Genomic DNA, 22,504 nt, shown 5'->3' on the forward strand with positions numbered 1-22,504 from the left:
AATATAATTCCTAATAAACCTTCTAGAAATTGGCAAAACCGAGGAATTGGTCTTCCGGGTCTGAGGAATGGGCCAGTCCACAACAGCTTTAATCTTGGCAGGATCAGGGATGAGTTGGCCAGTGGTGATGATGAACCCTAGGACACGTGAAATTCACATTTTTCCCCTTTAACAGTCTGTTCTCAAGAAGGTGTTGGACACCTGGCGAACATGGAGGACGTGTTCAGACAGAGATGGGGAGAAAATCAGTATATCATCCAGGTAGACAAGCACACAGCGGTTGAGCTTGTCTCTGAGAATGTCATTAACGAGGGCCTGGAAAACATTAGTCAATCCAAATGGCATGACGAGATATTCAAAATGTCCCAGAGGAGTGTTGAATGCTGTCTTCTATTCATCTCCCTCCTTAATGTGAACCAGGTGGTAGGCTGACCTGAGGTCGAGTTTGCTAAAGATCTTAGCATCATGGAACGGCTCAAAGGAGGATATTTATTTTTCACAGTGATATTGTTTAACTCACGATAGTCGATGCAGGGTCGGAGGGATCCATTCTTCTTCCCCATGAAGAAGAAACCAGCGTCGACAGGGGAGGAGGAAGGTCTAATGAGGCCTGCAGCCAAGGCTTCCTTGATGTACCTCTCCATGGAGTCTCTCTCTGGCCCAGAGAGATTATACGGTTTGCTTAAAGGTAGGCTGGCTCGATCGGGCAGTCATAGGGTCAATGAGGGGGAAGCGAGGTAGCCTTAGCCTTACAGAACACAGGGGCGAGGTTGTGGTATTCAGGGGGCACAGAGGATAGGTCAGGTGGTTCAGAGACCGCAGGGGGGGGAGAATGAGCGGAAGGATTTGCAGCTTGGAGACAGAAGGGGCTCCAGTTCAGAATAGTACGGCTAAGCCAATTAATATGAGGGTTGTGAGTGACTAACCAGGGGAGGCCCATAGGAAAGGCAGGAGAACTAATAACGAGGAAGGAGAGCGTCTCATGATGATTACCCGACAGTAGTAGAGGTATGGTGGGTAACTGAGGCTAGCAACCTGCCATCTAAGGCATTAACTACCTTAGGGGAAACTAGAGGTTCAGTAGGTAGATTAGCTTGGGAGGCAAAAGCTGAGTCTATAAAGTTGTCATCGGAACCAGAATCTACAAAGGCTGAAAGAGGGAGAGTTATGTGAGGGAGGATTAAGGAACCAGCTAGCGTAAACTGAGTGAGGGAGGTTGGAGAAGGGGAATAGAAAGGTGTACGGCTCACCAGGACTCTCTCGTCTACTGGTGAACCGGCACTTTTCGGCAGGAAGGCAGCAGATGACCAGGCTCACCACAATAAAGGCAGAGGTTCTCCTGTCTCCTCCTGAGCCGCTCACCAGGGAACAATTTGGATCTGCCTAACTGCATAGGCTCCTCTGGAGGTGAGGAGGAAGCAGTAAGTGGCGGGAGAGCAGGTAAAGAAGATAAAGGCGAGGAGGCAGGGAGCCTGGGGTTAGAAGGAGAAGCTAGCCTAGGAGGGGTGAAGCCCTCTCTCTCTCTCTGTCTCTCCTTAAGCCTAGCATCTATCTTAATAGCCAGAGAAATAAGAGAATCTAAGGGGTCTGGGTCATCCCTGACGGAGAGTTCATCTTTAATTTTATCAGATAGACCCTTGTAAAATATTCCCTTAAGAGCCAATTCGTCCCACCCAGACTCAACAGCTAGGACGCGAAAATCAATGGAGTAGGCCGCAACCGAACGCGGACCCTGACGGAGATCGAACAGGCGTTTAACCGCCTCTTGGCCCTGCAATGGGTGGTCAAAAATCTTCCGCATCTCCACCATGAAAGAAGGGTAAGAGCGAAGGACAGGTGAATCACTCTGCCAGAGGGCAGCAGCCCATTGACTAGCCTTGCCCCGCAGTAAATTAACCATATAGCCCACCTTTGCCTCATCTGAAACATTTTAGATGGCTGCTGACTAAAAACTATAGAGCACTGAAACAGGAATTGATTGCACAAACATCACCAGCATAGGGTGCAGGGGAAGGAACGGATGGCTCACGTGTAGTAGGTAAGGCAGGCTCAGCAGCAGAAGGAGGGTTAGCAGGTGGTGTTTGCTCCTCGCGGTCTCTCCGGCGTCTGGATAGCAGGATTAGCTGCGTTAGTATGGAACTCAAGCTGGCTGACAGGCTGCGGAGGTCGTCCGAGACTTCCTGAATCTGGGCCTCATGTCTTCTTAACACGGCTTCCTGAGTGCTGAGAGCCTGGGCGAATGACTACAAGTCTGCTGGGTCCATGCTGGCTGGATTGTTCTGTTGGGTTTTCCTAACGAGCGGACCTAGAAGCAGAACAGAGGCGGAGGGTTGCTTAAGTTCAGTTTTAATAAATAAAACTAATAACAACAAAACAACAAAAGGTGAATCCAAAAGGGATCAGTTCACAAAGGCTACGCTGCTTGGTGTGGCTGGCTAGGAGCTGGCTGGAGGAGCAGACAAAACAGGTTGGTTTCCTGGCAAAGAGAAAGAGGGAAACAGTCACTGAAAAATGCTGAGAATGTTCAGATTCATGATGAAGAAAATGAGTTCTCAGGAAAAGCTGTAACTGACGAGTTACCAACTACGTGGACAATCCAGCGTCGAAGCAGAAAAGAGCTCTGGTATAAGTAGAGAGCAGAGATGAGATGAGGTGCAGGTGTGCCAACCTCCAGCCAGCAGGTAACCACGCCCAGCGCTTCTGAGGAGAAACACGCCTCCAAGAGGAGGGAGAAAAACAGAAGTCAACACAATCATAACAACAAATAAAACACAAATCCCCATATCATAACAAAATTAGTAGAATTATGTTTTGGAAAAAACTTTAATAATGCTAATTCTCCTTGAATATTGTGGACATGTGCCACATTACATCACTTAATCAGAAACCCACAGAATTGAAGCATATTTGCTTTGTTTTTTTCCTATAATACATGCAATCCTAAAAACAACCCTAAAACAAATCATCTATCACATTCTACACTAATACCACCCAGGATGACTCCATGAGCTTGCATCCTGAAGGTGTTATGTGTGTACTTGAATGAAAATTGTGAGAATCTCCTCGAAAAGTTCAAGGTTGGTAGTAATAACTTGTGAACTACACAATTTACATTTCCAAGAAAAAATTAGCCATATCAATACTGAAAATAATAAATTGTATATTACTTCAAAGGACACAGATCTTTAGACCAAATTATCAATGGCGGAAACGGTCATGGGAGTGTACATCTTTGTCCGTGAGGGTGCAGAGCCTGGAGACGAGCCAGAAGACATCGGTGTCCTAATAGAAGGTGTGGAGGTGCTCAGTGAAGTGAGGAACGTTGCACTTGCGTGTGCTTTGTTGTTTGGACTTATATATTGTCTGGACTTGAGCTACCCACCACAGCTGAAATGCACTTTTGAAGCTTATGGGTTAAGCTTCCTCTTTTGAGATTATACCATTCTGTATAGTCATACTCTTGAGGGTATAGTTCCATAGTTCATCATCTGCTTGTAAAGCAGGTCCTGCTCAGTGGTCTCTAAAGTCACACTAAAGAGTTGGTCTTTTAATTACATTGCCCTACAATATGTTAACTGCACTTGCATTGAAAAGTGACCTGTAGCATTAACTGCAGTTCTCTCTCTGTCTGGCAGCTGCCTTTTGCCCCAGTGAAACCTGGGGACTGGGTTTTCATCAAGGTGATAAAGAGAAAAACCTGGTCATCTGAGGGGAGGGAGGGACCTTATCAAGTGTTGTTATCTACACTCACCGCTGTTCGCATTGCTGAGAGGCCGACCTGGATTCACCTATCACACTGCAAGAGAGAGAGAGAGCTGTCCAAGCCAGACGAATCAATTAAGTAATCTCACCAATCACATCTGCTCTGTGGTAGTTAACACTGCTGGCTACAAAGGGGAGCAACACCAATAAGGGTGCTCGTCTCAAACCAGTGAAGAGATTGGCTATTTATTGGCTATAAATCAAAACTGACCCAGAGCACTAGAGTGAACCGGTGAGACCCTACTGGATGAGGAAGTAGACAGCAGATGAGACAACATGATTCCAGGAAGGCTGTGGCACCCTTTCAGACAACCTGGACTCTGTGGACTGCGAGGTATACTAGTTGTTTTCGGCCTGATCACCATTACACTGGTATAGCTCTCCTTTGGATGGAGAAGTTGGGGAAACAGGCCTGGAGAGACTACGAAGCCCAGGTGAAGAACATCAGAACCACCGCCACCAGCCTGTCACTCCTAACAAAGGAAGCTGTGCATGCTGTGTGCTGTGGGCAATCTAAAACACTGTGAGACTACCATGAGGGTGTCCCCTACACCAGAGCATCATCTGAATAATCAAAAAATCACCCGCACTGATCTATGGTTCTGGTGTGGGACACCGGTTCTGTATCCACTGCTGCCTCACAATGGACTGGAACTTGTGCTCTAGTACAACTGGTTATTCTGTTCTGTTTCCCACTGATGCAGGAGCCAAGCAGCCGCAGGTGGAACCCACTCAACCGCCAAGGAGAAGAGAGATCTGTGTCCTTTTTACTTCTTGTATCTCTGTCTCCCCTTATCCCCTCTGTGACATTTACTCATGTTAAACCTATACCATGTTTTACAATTGTACCCATCTATGTGTTTGTTTCAAGAAGCCGCATCTGTTAGATAATGAAGAATATAAGAGAGCTGCTCAGGAGAGACTGTCCAGATTTACTCTTCGTTAGGCTCCCCTCTGGACGGGTTGTCGGAACAAGCACGGCGGATACAACTCCTAGTTTCCACACTCTTTATTTCACACTGACACACATACTACGTGAACTATCAGCTGGGTTAGGTTAAGTTTTTCTACTGGAAAATGCTACAGAGACCTTGAGCACTCCTGCAGACTCTTGTCTTTGTGTGATCGCTCCTTCTTGTAAGAATACTTGAGTGAACTTCAGTTATCGCTTATTTATTTATAACAGTAACTATACTATACTATACTATAACATTATACCGACAGTACTGCAACATAACCTACGTGGGTTTTGATGTGGCCAGTCAAGTTATTACTTTGTCCAGTAGCTAATCTGCCTGGCCGGGAATGGAGTCTGGAACCGTATTTTATTCTCCCTCAGCACCTTCTTGGCCTCTACGTATTCCGGCACCTCCTCAGAGTCTCCGGAGCGTAGTCATGGTCCACATAAATCTCTTTTCTTTATAGAGAAACCACTTTCGGGGGGGGGGGGCAGAGAATGTGTGTTGTTTTGTCCACCGTTGCTCATTACATGCTAGTTGGATAGACTGAACTTTGTTTCTAGGCTAAGCTAACAATACTGATGCCTGTGTTTTTCTTTTTCTTTTTGCCATTGAAATATGCTATTTACATCCCGCTCTGTGAGCATTGACGGGACCTTCGGCAGCTTTGCACACGATTGGACGCAGAGTGCTGTGGGTCTCCTCTCTGACTGGAGCTGAACCTGAACTGACTGACCCGTGCCAGGCTCTGGAAGTGCGTTGAGACGTCGTGTCGAGGACAGTAGTCTGACTGCAGAATGATACGTGCTTCCACAGTCTCCAAAAGTCACCAGAGTCACTAGTAGCTTTTGATAAAAAAAAAAAGGTTTGGAAAGTCGCCAAATGTAGCGAGAGAGACGCCAAGTTGCCAACACTCGTCTCCATGCTCTGGTAAAAATGCCTCCCTGTGTTACTTGATGCGCATGTTCAGAACCGAACAGAACACGTGTACCGAACGGTTCGGATTTTTTTCCTGAACCGTCCCACCCCTAGTAATCATATAAAACAACAAATAGAAATGTTGTCTTTGGTGCTTGTTTGATTTCCAAATAGGCTATAACTGTTTGTGTGTGAATGGATCAATGACGGACATTAGCTTAAACACTTTGTAGAACGCTTTGTGAAGTTTAGTCAAATTCATTGTATTAGTTTAGGTGTCACGCTGACATACCGCAGCGACGGGCCAACCCGCTCAATGAGGCGTCTAGGTATATATGTCTATGCCGTCAACATTGTGGGGTGGAACTGTCATCAAGTGTAACTAGTTCAAACAGTGTATCAAAGTAACTAGTTGCTACATTTCAAATCCATACTTTTTTCCCAAAGTGCATCCTGGTGCCATGTGTTCCCTGGGTAAACATGATTTCCCATCCGCCAGTGTCAGGTGCCGTGAAGTGACGTGCCATGGTAACTAGACAATCAGTGTTACTCACCTGTCACATTGCTTATTGGTGGAAATTATCCGCAGCAGCCTGATCACCTTAAGTAACAGCATCCATTAGCAGAGAGCTAGCTAGATTTCATGAGCAAAATTAGGTTTTCTGTAAAAATGACCAAAAAACATTTCCACATTTCAGCCCTGATACATTTAATATTTCTTTGCCATTGGGCATCACTCCTGTCTGCCTATAAGTGATAGCACAGCGTCATACTCCAGATGGTCAGATTTAGCAGGTGACTGGATGAACCATCTGCCTATTACAACCACAAAGGAAGAATAGGAAGAATTGTTTGAGGCTAACAAGTAGCATTTAGCATGTCAGTGCAATGTCTGCCATCTTTGCAAGGAAAACACGCAAATGAAAGGCAAATGGTTGCATCTCACCGATGTCACCATAGTATGATGTTACATCTAAAACTGCCTTCACTTCCTCACAGGCTTCTGATTGGTGTGAGCCCGACAGCAGAGTTGCAGAGCTTGAGCTCTACCGTACAAAACAGCTATAATGATATTTAAAAAGATGGAATACAAAATACAACAAAAGATGTTACATGAACTTTTATGATTTTCTTAAATTAGTTCTGAAAAAACGTTACAAAAACAAAACCCAGGGACAAACAAACAACAACCTGCTTCTCCCAAGATCCCCCTCCTATTTTACATTTCACAGTCAGAGGAATCTGACATTCGACCCTCTAGTCCATCTGCAGTTTGTACACAAAGGCACCCTGATAGAGATGGGACTCCTCCTGCTCAGCGTAGGCCCTCGCTTCATGAGATGATAAAAAGTGTTCGGCTATAGATAGACAAAGACAAGTGCTTACAGTACGTACAAACACACACTCCGATGTGTTTTTATGTTTCCCAGACACACACACAATCGCCACAAACACAGTCACAAACCAAAGGACTGCACTGTACAAAAACTTTAACAAGTTTTGCTGGTCAAGAACATTTAAATTTATAATGCAGACCTTTCTTTAGAGTCCACACACACACACACACACACACACACACACACACACACACACACACACACACACACACACACACAGGCCAGCAGTCCTGTCCTGGTGAAAGGAATATTCCAGCAGGGGCCCTGTAGAGGGCACCAATCCCCATCTGCAGTGATTCCAACCCAGCTGCTCCATCCAGCACCGATGGCGCCCCAGGACCATTTAATCTCAAACGGTCTGATCTGGACTGAAATCGGTCAGATTGGACAAAAATCCACTTCAGGTCAGATCAAACCATCTTCTCTCTTCTCTGACGTCCTCCTCATCGTATTCTGAGTCTTCCTCATCAGTGCTCTGAAAAACACAAGAAGATAAGATTTGTGGTTGGTGTGACACACTGAGCTTTGTTTCCATTATGAGTCTTTTTTCTTGACTGTATATGTGTTGGAATTTTGTGGGTCAGAAAGTGGATGGGCTTGGTGATATGTGTGCTAGAATTTAAAAAAAAAACTTAACTTCAAACTACAGAAATCTGTGACAGAACAGCCCTTTGGGCCAATGTTCCAGTTTAAAAAAATGCAGGACAGAGATCCTTCTTCTCATTTCTCTGTCTGCTTATCTCAAGCTCTCTTCTTTCTGCTCCTGACTAACTCCAGGCTCACCAGTGGCCCTTGGCGGCAGTGCTCCTCCTCTGCTGTGAGATGCTGTAGATCTCCTGGAGCTGCTTCTTCTGGTCGTCGCTGAGTGGAGCTGTCAAACACTGGTACCACGCTGTGTCTGTGTTCTGGACCCCTAAAGAACGGACACACACACACACACACAAGTGTAAGTCATTGTTTAACTTTCTAACAATCTATGTTAGAAAACTACCACAAGCAACCAAGTGTGAAGGCATCATTTGCCTCAATGCACCACCATCTGCTACATGTGCTGCAGACAGTGCTAACAACACTGTAAACGATGCATTTTTCTGCAGATTGTTCAGTAAACAACACTGAAACATATGTCCACTGATCTGATCAAGAGACCAATACCCTGGTCAGGCTCTGGTTGAAGTTGCACAAAGGTGCTTGTTGCTAGAATGTTCTAGTTTGGGAAGCTCATACATGTGTGTGTGTGTGTGTGTGTGTGTGTGTGTGTGTGTGTGTGTGTATGTATATATATATATATATATATATATATATATATATATATATATATATATATATATATATATATATATATATATATATATATATATATATATATATATATATATATATCACAGACTTTGGCTTGTGGTGTTTTTTTGTTTCTGGTAATCAGATGCTAACATTTCAGGCACCTTCCTCTGTGTTTAGAATGGTTTTTAGCCACTCACACATTAATGTCACCCATCACCCAAGGAAAAATTACTTTATACAAATTTATAAAGAGGTCACTTCATTAGGTCCACCTTGCTTGTACCATGATGGACTCGTGTTTCCATCAGATCTGCCTTTGTTCATGGTGGAATAGATGCTTAACAGATTCCTCTGAGAATTTGCTCCATATTGACATGGCAGCATGACACAGTTGCTGCAGATATGTGCCTAAAATGTATCCTAAAACTGTCAGGCAGCCAGTGGAGGAAGAGATAAACCCGGTGTAACATGCTCACATACTTACACATTCTGGATAGCGGACGCACAGCTGTGTTCTGTAATAACTGCAGCAGATTAAGTAATGTTTGCTCCATCCCCACACAGACTTACAATTATCCAATTAGGACATAAAAAATAAATCAGACTTTGTGAAGGACTGGTTTTAACAGCCTAAAGGGATAAGCGCAGCAGCAAAGTCAACTGGGGAAGATGTCAAACATTTAAGGAAGTTCACTCAGAATGTTATTATTGTCTTTTAGGCAGCTGAGCAGGGACTGTATAGAATATTTGCTGTTAAACTAGAATTAGTTTCTATCAGTACACTCGCATAAAGTCAGGGATTTTACAGTATTAGAGTCAGGTATATGACTAACCAATTACACCGAGTAGGTGCTAATGATCACCAGTTTGATATGTAGGGTGAAACATAGTCTTTAACTTAAACAAAAATAGTTGTTTAGGAAGCTTCAAACGGTGAGGAACAGCCAAACTCTCCTACTAGGAGGTATTTCCAGGTATTTACTTCTGGATCTGATACACAACTGATGGCACCTTTTATTTGAGCCTACCCAGGTTTAATGCGAGCAAAAGTATTGGAACATGTGACTGATGGGTGTGTTTTGTTCCCTTGGTGTGTCCAGTTACATTGATTATTCAAACAATAAATAGCACTGAATGTCAATGATCAGTTTCAAATTCGGTTTTGTCTGTGCAGACTGCAACTATAGTTAGAGTTTGAGACATCCACAGAAGATTTGTGGAAAGTGCTCTAATATATTACCAGGCAGATCTATCTGGTTTTGCAGGCAAAAGGTGGCCTCACCAAGCAGTCTTACTTCACAGCATTTTTCTCTGCCTTAAACCTTTGCACATATATCTGAATGTCATCTGCAAAGCAGTAGAGAGATATGTTGTACTTCCTAAAAATTGACCCCAAAGCCAGCATGGACAGCACCACAAATATGGGGGGAGCCTCGAGGGAGAAAGTGAGGCTGCAGATGAGGAGATGTATAAGCTCTTCCATCTAACTAATAAATAACCTGAATATGTTCAGCTGGAGTTGGAGTTTGTTGACTTACTTAGCAGGGCAGAGGTGAAGAACTGGTACTCGTCCTCTCCGTTGTCGTAGTCCAGAGGCGTGCTGTACTCCTCCAACGGCGTTCCCTCAAAGGCGTCTTCGTCCCAGTAGTCATCTTCGTCCTCGTCCTCGTCTTCTCCTCCTTGTCCCGCCGGCATGCTGGACTGCTGCTGCATGGCGTTTCGGTTCTCATTCACCTCGTCTTCATCACTGGGGATCTCCTCTGTCCGTACACAGAAAAATGAAGGTTGAAACTTTTGTTTTTTAACATCCTTCTCTCGGACTGAAAACACATTTCAAAGCAGAACACGTTCATCTTTTCACTGGAAGAAATAAGAGCTTTTCTATTAGGGACACACCATTTTGAATCGCTTAATGCAGTAAAATCAATACATTTTAAACAGCAAGCCACAGGAGAAACCCACAGCCATCAGCGTAACACTAAGCTAATTTATCAGTGTGCCCCACACGCAGTAGACAAGGTTCAGGGATCTAATTCCTTTACGCTTGACTGAAGCAAAGCAGAGCCGGTGGGTGTAAGAAATAAATTCACTGTAGCTAATTTGAGCTCAGAACTGAATCCAGTTTCAAGTAGTGGAAGATCTAATGCTGGTAAAAACGTTGGCTCTTATTTAATTTTTCTGCCATCTTCCACTTCTCACCGTTCTGGTCTTCGTCCTGAGCCCCTGCCCGGGCCAGAAGGTCTGGTTTGTTCATAAGGCGGGAGGCGTAGAGGTGTTTGAGGCCCAGGAAGAGAAGCAGGACGGAGGGGATGATCTGGGCGGCGACCGCCTCCAACACAGCCGGCCGACTGGGCAGCTCTATCAGCACGCTCAGGCCGATGATGCACATCTTGCGGTCATGGAGTCTGAGGGGGTGGACAAAGAGGATGGTCAAACCCAAAAGTAATGGCTTCAAGTAGAGGACCTTCTTTATCTATCAGTCCCAGTGCGTCTCACCCAAGGAAGAACTCAGTGTCATTCATCCACTGGTTGATAAAGTGGGCTGTGATGGGCTGGGGATAGTGTGGGAAGCGCATGTTGTCCATGGTATGTAGAAGCAGGGCTGGGTTGTAGTACAGAGCAGCGATGGCCACCTGCAGGCACATGGTCCTCAGCTCGCTGGACTTCACCCCCCGCATCAAACGTTCAAGCACCGCCTCCACAAACAGAGGGATGCACTGCAGGAGTGACAGCAAACAAATCAGGCCTCAAATGGACACTGGGTAATCTTTGGTACATATTTAATAAGTAGCACACATTTGAAGGTAGAAATGGGACAAATCATCAGACTTTGAACTTTACAATAGTCCTTGAATGTCCAGTTGTCTTTGTATCCATGGAAACAAATCAAACAACAAAAACAGGTCTTTCTGACCTGGTCAATGCCTCGGCCTCTGCACTGCAGGATGATGACCTCTAACAGCTTTGCAGCGTGACACTCGGCATCCTCACCTGCGTCAATGGTCAGCACCTACAACAGATTCAACAAGCTAGTCATGACCCAGCAGCCGAGCTAGAAGAGCTTTCTGAACAGAGGGTATACCTTTTTGCACATGTTGTAGATGACCTCCAAGTGCTTCGGGTTGGACAGAAGCATGTCCGTGTCCACAGTGACGTAATTGTGCAAAAGAGGCATCATGTCTGTAACACAAACATAATGCAATATGAACCTCCATAGCATCACAATCCCTTTAAAGGGAAAGATGGTAATGTCGATGTAATGGGTTTATCACCCCATTACCCCCATCAGAAGTATGCATCCAGATTCTTCATTTTTCAAAATTCCAGACTCAAGTTTCTAGACTCCTCTGTAGTGTTTTCGGTAAAATCACTAGCTAGAATCACTATGTTGTCATGTAATAGTATTTTAGCGATTCATTTCACCTTTTAGTCTCCTTTCTAAATAAAAATGAATTTAAAATGTAATCAATGCTCTCTGTAACATGTGGTATTGGTACAATAGAGGACTACTGCTATGAACGACTTCATTAGGTCCATGTGTTCAGTTGCTACTTGATGCAAAATTTAATCAGCCAATCACATGGCAGCAGCTCAGTGCATTTCTGAGAAGACAAGAGTCTGAAAATGGTCTGAAAAGTCTCTATTTCATTGAGAATTTGGTGTAAACAACATGCATGGATCCATCCTGCCTTGTATCAACAGTTCTACCACTCCTGCTGCTCATTCCTGCATATTGTTTAAACTGAGGGTCCGAAAGGGTTCCAAGCTGGTACTAATACACTGGACTTAAATAAGTGGCTGCTGAGTGTGTATGCTTGATGTGTTAAATATTTTATATTAAAAAATAAAAAAAATTAATTTAAATTTATTTAAACAGAAATAAATATAATATAAATACATTTATATTATATTTATTTATATTTAAGTCTGCACTGATCTAGCTGCTGTGAACTGGTACCTGTGAAGTAGTCAAAGCAGTCATGCTGGAAGACCTCGTACAGGACGCCTAGCAGCTGCCACATCTGGGGGGAGATGGTCTGACAGGTGAGACCAAAAGCCAGTGAGAGAATCTCCTCATAGAACTCTGCGGTTGACAGGAAAAAAACAGGGGATGAAAGCCACACACACACACCAACATGCTGTCTGTAAAAGCTAACCTGCAGTGGGGTAAGGGTAAAAATAAAAACATTTTCCATTTCCCCATCAGAGTGCTTGCTGCTATTTAAAGGCTGATAATGCAGCCTCTAAGAACCAGATGTGTCTTAGTGCAGGAGATGGCCCATTAATGTGTAACAGTTGTATAGAAGCTGTAATACCCCTGAGGAAGGTGTGATTACAGGAATCTCAGCTCCTCCTCCTCCTTGGGGACTGATGTAATAATGCGTGGGGTAAAGAGCACAGCTGTGACCGACTGTGTGTGTGTGTGTTTTAAAACACTAACTGCCTGCGCACACACACCTGCCATACCTATGATGGGCTTCTGCAAGACCAGGCCAATCACCTGCAAACAAATCCCCTCCAGCTGCTGAGTGATCTGAGAGATAAGAGGAAAAGAAGCTTTAAACATCTCATTTCAGTGCCAACTTTAGTGTGTAAACAATGTGTGTGTGTGTGTGTGAGAGAGACCTCCTTATGGTCCTCCATGACAGTGAGGATGGTATCAATGGTGCTGAGGATGCCAAGAGCCATGACGGTCTTGTCTTCATTCTCCTCATACTCCTCACTTTGAAGGACCCTGGTGAAGATCTCCGCCTGCCAAACACACACACACATTGATTCACAGGGGTCTTGAGTCACACATTCACAAACAGCGTGCACTATCCTCCTACCAGGTTCTGCGTCATGTCCACTGCGATGGTGGCCACCTCCTGGTTGTACTCACAGATCATCTTCTGAATGACATTGGTCAGGTCGTCATTCTCCGTCTCTTTGACAATGTGCAGCAGCTCCTGCATGACCGGCCGAATGTACGGCCTGATGTACAGCTTGGCTATATCCACCCACCCACACACACACAGATAAAAGAGAATAGAATATATGCTCTGAGAAACCAAAGCAAAAATAGTTTCTCGGTTCTGATAGTACAAATACTTTCTGATAATGTGCCATGTGATCACAGGATTACCAAACAAATAAAACCATTAAAACCTTTTGACCATAAGGTCCAGATCTGAATCAGGGTTGTTCTGGGTTCTGGCTGGAGGGTGCGATCAGAAACACGATAAGTGAATGTGCTTCCTTTACTACAGGCGGGCCTGGGACCTATTCCAGCTGTCAGTGAGTAGGGTTAACAACTGTACACAAAGTACACTATTCCCCAAAGTTTGTGTGACTTTCTCTGACTCATATTTGTACTTGTATTAGCATTATGTGTTTGTAATGTACATATTGGTATGTCCACAGACCTTGCTCCTGGTTGCTGACCAGCGTCTGCAGAGCGATGGCGGCCTCCACCTTGACTGGCATCTCTTTGTCGTCTATCAGGTCCTGCTTGACCAGCTCCACGGCGTTTCTCAGCACCAGCTCGTCGTGGAAACGCAGCGGGCAGAAGCAGTGCAGCACCCAGCACGACTGCAGAACACAGCAGAGAGCACACAAGTTTACACACACATATATTCTACCTCATCCACCCATAGAGTGCTCATGACCTCTGAAATCACCACTGCTGCCACAAGGTGTGTGTTAGTGTGTGCCTCGAGATACTGAGACTCACATTGACTGTATGGATCATCCAGCAGGACTGTAGAGAGGAGAAGCAGTTAAGGATTTAAAAGAATAAAATAAAATGATGCTCCTAACAAAGCACCCCTTTAGTAGCTATGTGGCGCCATCTGCTGAAAACACAGCAGCAAGTACAGTACATGATAAAAGCTGATAGTGGATCACTTGTTTTAGGGAAACAGAGAGATCCTTATTCCAAAACCAGGAAGCTGTGTGAGCTTAATCTCCTTGCAGAGACTGAGGGAAAACATTTTGTGTACTGTATCCAGGGATATTTCTTGTCTAACCTAATCATCGGGTATATTCATCCACCAAGAAAGTCACAGCAAAGACTGGGACCTGGTGACCTGTAAAGAATTAGTCTGGTCTCTGTGGTTTCAAAGTTGGATATCCAGGGTGGCAGCACTAACGGATGCAGAATAAACTTCCTCTGATTGCATGTGAATAGACAAACAACCAATAAAAATACAGGCACAGGCAGGTGACACGGGCAGCCATACTAGATTATATTTAAAATGCCACTACTTTAGAACAACTTGGGCTAAGCATCTTGCCCAGAGACATGGTGGCATGCAGTAAGAACCACGGATTGCACCACCAGAGCGGGGGGGTTGGGGGGTGGTGGATATCCAGGCTATGTGATACCAGCGTTGATGTAGTGGATGCTTACTTAAAACACTTAAAACACTGCATATAACCCAAAACAAAAGCCTGAAATAGAATACACCACTTTTTTACCTTGAATAAACAACATATGCAGATTAGACCTTAAAGTAACTATGATTCATCTGAACAAGCACAAACAAGACTGCAGCTTTGAATGTTGTGTTGCCTAATGCTATGTGTCACATGTTCAGACCTTATGCTATAATAATCACAATTACTAAGAGAACCGTCAATATTAATTACACTTAAGTCACAATCAAAGTTTGAAACTCTCCACTACAAAGTGAAATGAGTGTTCGATCACTTTCACTTACTGGATTCAGAGATCAGCTCTGACAGTCTTAGTTTGGTACTTTGAAATAAAACCGAGTAGAAAATATTAATATTCACTGCACAGCACGTCCATCAGCTTCAAACAGATTCCTGTATGAAGACATAAGTGCAGTGTGCACACTGTTCCACTGACCCCACAGCTACAGGAGAGAAACCTGAATAACTGACAGGGACGCACCATGTATACAGATAAAGGGAGGGGGTGAAGGATTCACTCACCCTGGCTCGAAGGTATCCCAGAGGAGAGTTGAGCAAAGGGAAGACGTAGTTTTGCAGCATCAGCTCCATCTGCTCCCTGTACATCCGCTTCTGTAGCAAAAGTGATTGAAACACATTCAAATACTTCTATCCAGCCTGTGAAGTCACACACACACACACAAACGTCTCTGCATCTCAGAGCACCTTCAGTAAGAGCTCAGCCAGAGCTCCGATGCAGTGCAGCGCCCCGTCCTTCTTGCGCGGGTCAACGGAGGGGTCCATCAAGATCTGGTGGCAGAACTCCATCATCTGAGGAAGAACCTGCAAAGAGGAAGGCACATTGCTGCATAAGGGGTCACAGCAGGTACCACACAGACATACAAACATCTCATCTCAGCGTGTGTTAACATAGAAACACAAAGGAATCTGCGTTAAAAATAATAACACAAAATACGGCTCCGCCTCACTTCTTTCCTCTTTCGAGCAGCTTTACACAGTAGGCTTTGGGCAGCGGTGGCTGGGAGGGCGTGATCATCATAGAGGTCTGCAACACATATACACACACATAGAGAGAATTAACAATGCACCCAAAAACCGCACTAGTAAAAACAAGTGGAAAACAACAACACTTTCTGCGAGTGTCATCATTGTTTACTGTACAGTCATCACATCGGGATATTCACTCACTGAATTTCATGCGGATGTACTCATAGGGGTCTTCTTGCCACAGCTTCTCATCTTCATCTTTGTAGCACATGAGAGGAAAGATGACCTCTTGGCAGATGGTCTGTAAGAGACAATGGTATGTGTACAACCAAAAGATTCACTGGCTTTGTAAGAACAATCAGAAACAGTAAGATCTTGCTCTAGTGGCTCTAGTGGAGTGTTCAGGAACCTTTGGGACTCATGGATAGTTTTTGGGATGAACAAAGGGGACTGTGTTCCACTGTAGGAACCTTTCCCTGGGGAACAGGAACCAGTTCACCTTATGTGGAACCAGGGTTCTGAGTAGAGGGTGACAATCAGAGGTCATCTGGTGAATGACTGAGGACTTTAGCCTTCTGTTGCAACAGGAACAGGAATTTACAGGCCATTTTGGGCACACAACTTTGTGCATGCTTCCACCTCTGGAAATTTGCCCAGTGGGAACTTTTGTAGGGAAGAACTAATAGCTTACAGGCTTGCTGCTGATTGGATAATCTCCACATTGCAGTTCCCTCCGGTGTTAAAAAAAATCTAAATAAAAGGTCTTTCTTTCAGGTCTTTTTTTTCTATGGGGATAACCTTGTTAGCCTTTATGTGAGGTGCACCAGTGACTGGTCTGTGGCATCCTTACATGCATGTGCGGCTTCATCTGTTTCCAGGTCAGAGAGTGTGACAAGCCCTGGTTGAGGTAGTTGAGGCACTGCTGCAGGACACGAGGCGTGACATACTGCTTCTGTCGGTGCTGGTCCACCACCTTCAGCAGGACCTGGATAAGAAACACACCACACACAAACAGGGACAACATTAAAAAACCTAGACAAGTCAGTGAGGAGTCGGGATTACCAACAGGCCTTGTTTTATGGGTGTGTTGACATGACATGCAGTCATTGATGGCATGTCTGTGAGACACTCATAATGGATAATGGCATTATCCGGGAGCATTGTTTTGGTCCACCCCTGGGGTTAGGAAAACATACATAAATAAATACGAACAAAAAAACATTAACTAAAGGAAAAATATGACTTTCAGCTTCCAGGGTGTCCTTAAATTCATCATGTATGAGTTAAATGTTACGTATCACATGTCTTGATTAAAAAGAAAAAATAAACTAAAAATTATTATTTTATAGTAATGTCTGTAAAAAACAAAAAAATTGCATTTCTCAGAGCAACTAGGAAGCCATGATTGACTGACTTGTGAGCAGCAGTCACGTGTCAAAAATTCAGCAAGTATCCGGCTGATCTGCAGTCATTCGATAGCTGATGTGGAGAGAAGAGTTAAAAACTGGTTTGTAAAGAATGTAAAAAATGAAAATAACGGCATGTGGAAGTCCAATATTTTTTCAAGACTGGTTACATTAATGACTAAAAATGTGAAAGAAAGGAAAAGGAAGGAAGGCTTGGTGAAGGTTAAAATGTAAACAGAACTGAAAATGCAGCACCTCTGCTATTATTGTCATTAAATATTGTTTTGTAAACACACACACTTCTTTGCGTAGAGGTTCAGTGATGTATGCTCACCTGCTGTATGCCCACTGCGTATGTCTTCAAGAAAAACTCTGCAAACTCGTAGTACTCTTTTGTCACATTGCCAGGGCTTCCATACCTGTAATCACGATCAGAGGGATGAATATGTTTGGTAACATCCTGAAGGGGGTTCTAACTCCTAGTCTGCTGACTGGTGTGTGTGAGATCAGCTGAGAAACTCACCGTTCAAACAATCGGGTGATGATGCGCAGCGCCCACTTCTTACACTTCCACCACGCCAGCTCAGGACGGTCATCCTCATCCACCTCCAAGGTCTCCTAACAGACACAACTCATGGCAGTTTTTGTGCAACCGGCACTCACACACAGACTGAAAGTACTTTTAGAGACCAATTTAATATATATCTATATATCTATATTTGTGTGTGTCTTACAGCAGGGACATCTCGGTCCATTATTGCTCGGAGGATTTCCATCCACTGAGTCATCACTGTGTTGTTGATCAGCTGGAGAGGCAGCGAGTACTACAGGACAACAGAAGCATGGTTACATTAATCCTGTTTAAAACAGCTCATCTGCTGTATTTGCTAATAAAATGACTAATTTGGAAGCGGATGAATAATGCACTATAATGTAAAGAATCATTTTGACGTGTGTATTTATAGGATTGAGAGGGAAAATAAATAGAATCAATTATTGATGAAAATTATAGCCAAGTACTGAGTGTTGAAGAGGTATGGACATGCTAATTTATAAAGGAGTACAGTAGTTACACAGTAGCTGAGATGAGCTAAGCTAAATCTATTTTTTTAAATCACCACATAATGAATGATTATAAAGGTAACATATTTATAAAGGAATGCACTAAGGATTGCTAATGACCTTTTCAATATATGATGTGGTCATATGTCATATAAACATGGATGCCATTATGTTCCCAAAAAAAGTGAGGTCAAAACATCTGGATTGCCCCCTGGTGGCTGGCTGCAGTATAGGTCATAAAATCCCGTACACAAACCTAACAAAAAACTAAAGATAAATTTTCCCACAGATGGTTTACGGCTTGTTTTTTTTTCCCCCAGCAAACTGTGTTCAAATGTATTTTTTTTTTCAATGTCTTTTTATTTAATTAAATATTATTAGTTTAAAAAAGGGTGTGTGATTTCACATACCTGTACGAGGGCATGGAAGATCTTGAGGATCTGTTTTTGGATAAGGACAGAGAAGATGGTGGCATCAGCCAGCAGCTGGCTGATGAGCTGTTGAATCCTCGGCAGGAAGATCTGCATAGCTGCCAGCAAGGGTTCCCTCTCATCTGCCTTTCTGTACCTGAGACACACACACACACACACACACACACACACACATGTTTAAGTACCTTTAATTTTGTATTCAAATGAATGAGATGTAGTGTTTTTTGGAGTAGATCTGCAGTGTGTAACCTGCAGTCCTGATGTGACAGCTCCACAAGAGGGATGATCAGAGCAGTGAGCTGCAACGTGAGTAGGTTACTCACTCATATGTCTTTACCAGTTGGTAAAGAGCCAGCAGGCTGCCGTACCAGCTGCCGCTGTTCTGAGACTGCAAGTACATGCCAATCTTGTCCACAATGGCGGTCCAGCGGCCGGGAAAGTCGTGCTTAATGATCGCTCGCAGACACATAGTTAGCTGGGCTCTGTTGACAGAAAAAAACAACAAGGATCAGGATCCTGTCTGGTAGTCTCACAAGCTGGAAACTTGTTAAAAATCTCAGTTTACCGTATGGACTCTGGACAGCGGATGATGCCTTCCACGATGTTGTCTCTGATCTGCTGCCGATCGTTCTCATGGATGTTGAAGGGAAAGACCACCTCGCCCACAGATGGCTCCCTATCCTGCCAGTACTGACTCACCATATTCTTTAGGTAGATGGCAGCTACACACACACACACAGAATCACTCACCAGGGCAATAAATGTGGCATAAAAATAACCTCTTCCGAATTTTGCAGTATTTTCTCCAAACACAAAACACAGGAATCTGTTTGAACATAAATTATAAACTTTTATTTGATAAAAAAAAAAACATAAAAAGCTTGGCTTATACAAGGATTCTATACAAGGTGTTATGGTATGGGTGCTCAGGGCAGCTGTGAAGGATGAAGAAAAGGTCCAGATTTCAGCACTTACCTAACAGCTTTGATAAAACTTGATTAGCACAATGTATGAAAATGTAGGGCAGGAACAAAAATAAGGCCCAATGTTTTTTAACCATGATGATTAGAGTCAATGCCATTTTAACATATTTGATGTTTTGTCACAGGACGTTTTTGAAGATCCTGACTACAGTCACGCTTGTACCTGTGATAGTGCTGTTTGCATAGAGAAGCAATAAACAACGAGCCCACACTGACTGACTGTGTGAGGGAGAGGTAAATGGCCCAGACTAAAATCAGGTCAGTATCACCTCTGAAGGTGAAATCTGCCAAACTGTCTAAAAACATAAAAACAGCTTGGTGTCTTACCTGCTTGGCGAACAGGAAACTCCACCTGCTCCGACACGATGATCTGAAGCAGGGTGGGGGCGAAGTTGATGATCTTATAGGACTGGAATAAACATAAACAGATTGAGGGATCAGCATTATGTTCTGATTTTGTTTTTGTGGTGGGGGGGGGGGTATTCTTATTGGAAACAGCTTTTATTGTGAGTGCACAAGAGACAGGAACACTTGTCTAATCTGCATCCGATAACTCGTATAATTGTAGTCAAGCTGCAGTTCCTTTAATGGCCACTTGAGGCTGGTACCAAAGACCTCCATGTTAAAATGTACTTCATTGATAAACACATCACAAATTTTTCTCCAGTCTTGCTCTATTCTCTTTCACTCCACCAGCTGTATGAGGTCAGAATGTGGAACTTTACTGCAGTCTGGAAGAAGGTGTGTGTTGTGACTAATGACAGTGCTGCAAACCAGATGTGATGGAGCGTCGCTGCAGGGTGTGGAGGCAGCAGATGAACCTGCTAATTCTTGGTCTTCCTGTCTTGAAGCATTTCATCGCTGTTTGATTTGAAGAAAATACCAAATGTTTTGGTCTGCCAGAGCTCTATGTCTTTACACACATTTGTACATTTCTAGTTGCCCCCAGATGTTTCACATTGTTACATGAATTACTGTAACACTGTCTGAGCTTCCTGGAAAATAAAGATTTAAAAATACATTTTCCATTTTGAATGAATGTGGAAGTCACTCTCTAGTTAACTAAAGTTATTTATTGCAATACCATTGTTCTAACATATATTTGGAACATATTTTGAAAATTATTTTGGACTGTTTTAAAAATGTAGAGTAAACTCCTCGAGGGTAACATTTGCTTTACACTATAAAAAAAACATCTAGCATAGCTGAACATTAGTTTTTTTGTCTTCTGCCCTCCTGTGCACAGGCTCACCTAGTCACACAAGTCCAGTATGTTTAATGAGATTTTTCTATTTCATTTATTCTAGTGCACTTTATTTATCAATTTTACACTACATATATTTTTAAACCCTAAATTGCAAATACCCTTTAACACCAGATAAGTGGTAATTGATTGCAAAAAAATATAATTATCATCAAAGTCACTGATTCGATATTGACTGAAGTTGAATTATTTAATAAATACTACATTTTGGGGCACATTATTCTATTTAAATAGTATAGTATAAACAATAATCAAACATTTGAATGAAGAGAATAAAGACAACACCATAATGATGATGATTATCAGTCAGTAAAACGCCTGGACAGATTTATCGATGATTGATTAAAGATAATAGCTCTTTATTTACTGATAATTTGGTTTCATAATCCGTGTGTGCAGCAGCTGCAGCGGGGCTCTCTGTGGACTCCTGTGTTGACATGAGAAAGTTTAGGTACCACCGGAGCTGGCTGATGATGACGGCTGTCAGATCTGCCCCCTATTGTTCTTGGTTGCAGCAGCACCAGTCAGTGTGTGTATATATAGGCCTATATATACAAATATGTGTGTGTGTGTGTGTGTGTGTGTGTGTGTGTGTGTGTGTGTGTGTGTGTGTGTGTGTGTGTGTGAGGGGGGTGGCAATTTCTAGTCAAACTGCTGATCTCAGGCCTGATATAAACTCTCCATACCGGACCTGAAGATTCACCAGGCCGAAGCCGAGCGCGATGACCAAAACACGGCCTACCATCCGCCATAAACGCCGGCATCAATCCGGTACATAAACGCTCCGTGAGGTCCATTCTTTGGAGAAAACAAACAAACAAAAACAACTTTAGCTCTCCCACCTGATTGAGTTCATTCTCCGCAGCTATTCTCAGATTAGGGTCGATGGTCCCTTTCAGAGCCTGCATTATCCGGTTGGGATCCATGTGTGTTTGGTTTCACGGTTCCGTCTGTGTTTTAACTCTCATATATGTGCACCGTTAGCTAATGATTCTATCCCAAAATTGGCCGACCGCTGTGGCTTTGCGTTCAGTGTGGCCTGAGTGAGGGAAAACTTCCGGGACTCACAAGTACAACTTCCGGCCTGTAACATTCAAAATAAAAGCCTCGTTAGCTAACGAGCTGAGCAGCTAAACCACTAACCACTTAGTGAAATTTAAAGCATAACAAAAATCAACAGTAGAACTCCCAGCTGTCTTAAACAATGAAAGTAAGAAGATTTCCACACACTCAATGTGAAGAGAACCCAGTGGGCTGGGACTAAACAGCTGTGAATCCTTAAGAAAACCATCAGTGAGGCTAATAAAAATGCTTCTGTTTATTGGGCTTTGTAGTAGTGAAAAGGAGTCATGTGGTTTGATGAGTCCACACTGACCTTGATCCAGAGTGATGGCTGCATCATGGTAAGAAGAGATCATGACCCATCCTGACCAGTGCCTACCATAGCAGCCTGTGGGGGCGGTGTTATGATTTTTGGTTGCCTAGCTCAGTTCTGGGTTCATCTGACCACCAATAAGCAGCTTGGATGGATTTTTATGTCTCCCCTCAGCATCAGACATCATTCACCATCATTTCACACTACAGAGTCTAGATGAACCTGTTGGAGAATTCTGGAGAAATCCTTTCCATGTCGT

General features: G+C 43.5%; 1 protein-coding gene across 4 annotated transcripts; it reads right to left on the minus strand.

Moving 5' to 3' along the window:
* Positions 1-6,744: 6,744 nt before the first annotated feature.
* On the minus strand, positions 6,745-21,924 carry ipo8 (importin 8). Of its 4 annotated transcripts, none has more exons than XM_028400193.1 (25): positions 21,713-21,924; positions 19,934-20,015; positions 19,189-19,345; positions 18,947-19,105; positions 18,603-18,759; positions 17,865-17,954; positions 17,654-17,748; positions 17,465-17,549; positions 16,575-16,709; positions 15,926-16,025; positions 15,706-15,782; positions 15,443-15,559; positions 15,260-15,349; positions 13,726-13,891; positions 13,150-13,310; positions 12,947-13,072; positions 12,788-12,854; positions 12,279-12,404; positions 11,403-11,500; positions 11,235-11,330; positions 10,817-11,037; positions 10,520-10,725; positions 9,859-10,080; positions 7,820-7,949; positions 6,745-6,997 (listed from the first exon to the last, which is right to left on the minus strand). In XM_028400193.1, exons 1-25 carry the CDS (start codon positions 21,794-21,796, stop codon positions 6,973-6,975), a joined length of 3,072 nt encoding a protein of 1,023 aa, XP_028255994.1. In that variant the 5' UTR covers positions 21,797-21,924; the 3' UTR covers positions 6,745-6,972. The 4 variants fall into 4 exon arrangements, with proteins under 4 accessions (XP_028255994.1, XP_028255993.1, XP_028255996.1 ...); XM_028400192.1 differs by having other exon boundaries at positions 12,779-12,854; XM_028400195.1 differs by having other exon boundaries at positions 6,745-7,511; positions 12,779-12,854.
* Between the last annotated feature and the right edge of the window lie 580 nt (positions 21,925-22,504).

This window comes from Parambassis ranga, chromosome 2 (genome assembly GCF_900634625.1).
Source record: "Parambassis ranga chromosome 2, fParRan2.1, whole genome shotgun sequence".
Taxonomy (NCBI): Eukaryota; Metazoa; Chordata; class Actinopteri; family Ambassidae; genus Parambassis; species Parambassis ranga.

What these genes read in the sequence shown, in the direction of transcription:
- ipo8 (XM_028400192.1), bottom strand. Translation starts at nt 21,796, where the DNA reads ATGGATCCCAACCGGATAATGCAGGCTCTGAAAGGGACCATCGACCCT. An exon ending in TGGCTGAGCTCTTACTGAAG is followed by an intron (nt 15,350 to 15,442) that starts GTGCTCTGAGAT and finishes CTTTTGCTACAG; the next exon opens with AAGCGGATGTACAGGGAGCA. An exon ending in TGGGATACCTTCGAGCCAGG is followed by an intron (nt 13,892 to 15,259) that starts GTGAGTGAATCC and finishes TGTGTTCTGCAG; the next exon opens with TCGTGCTGGGTGCTGCACTG.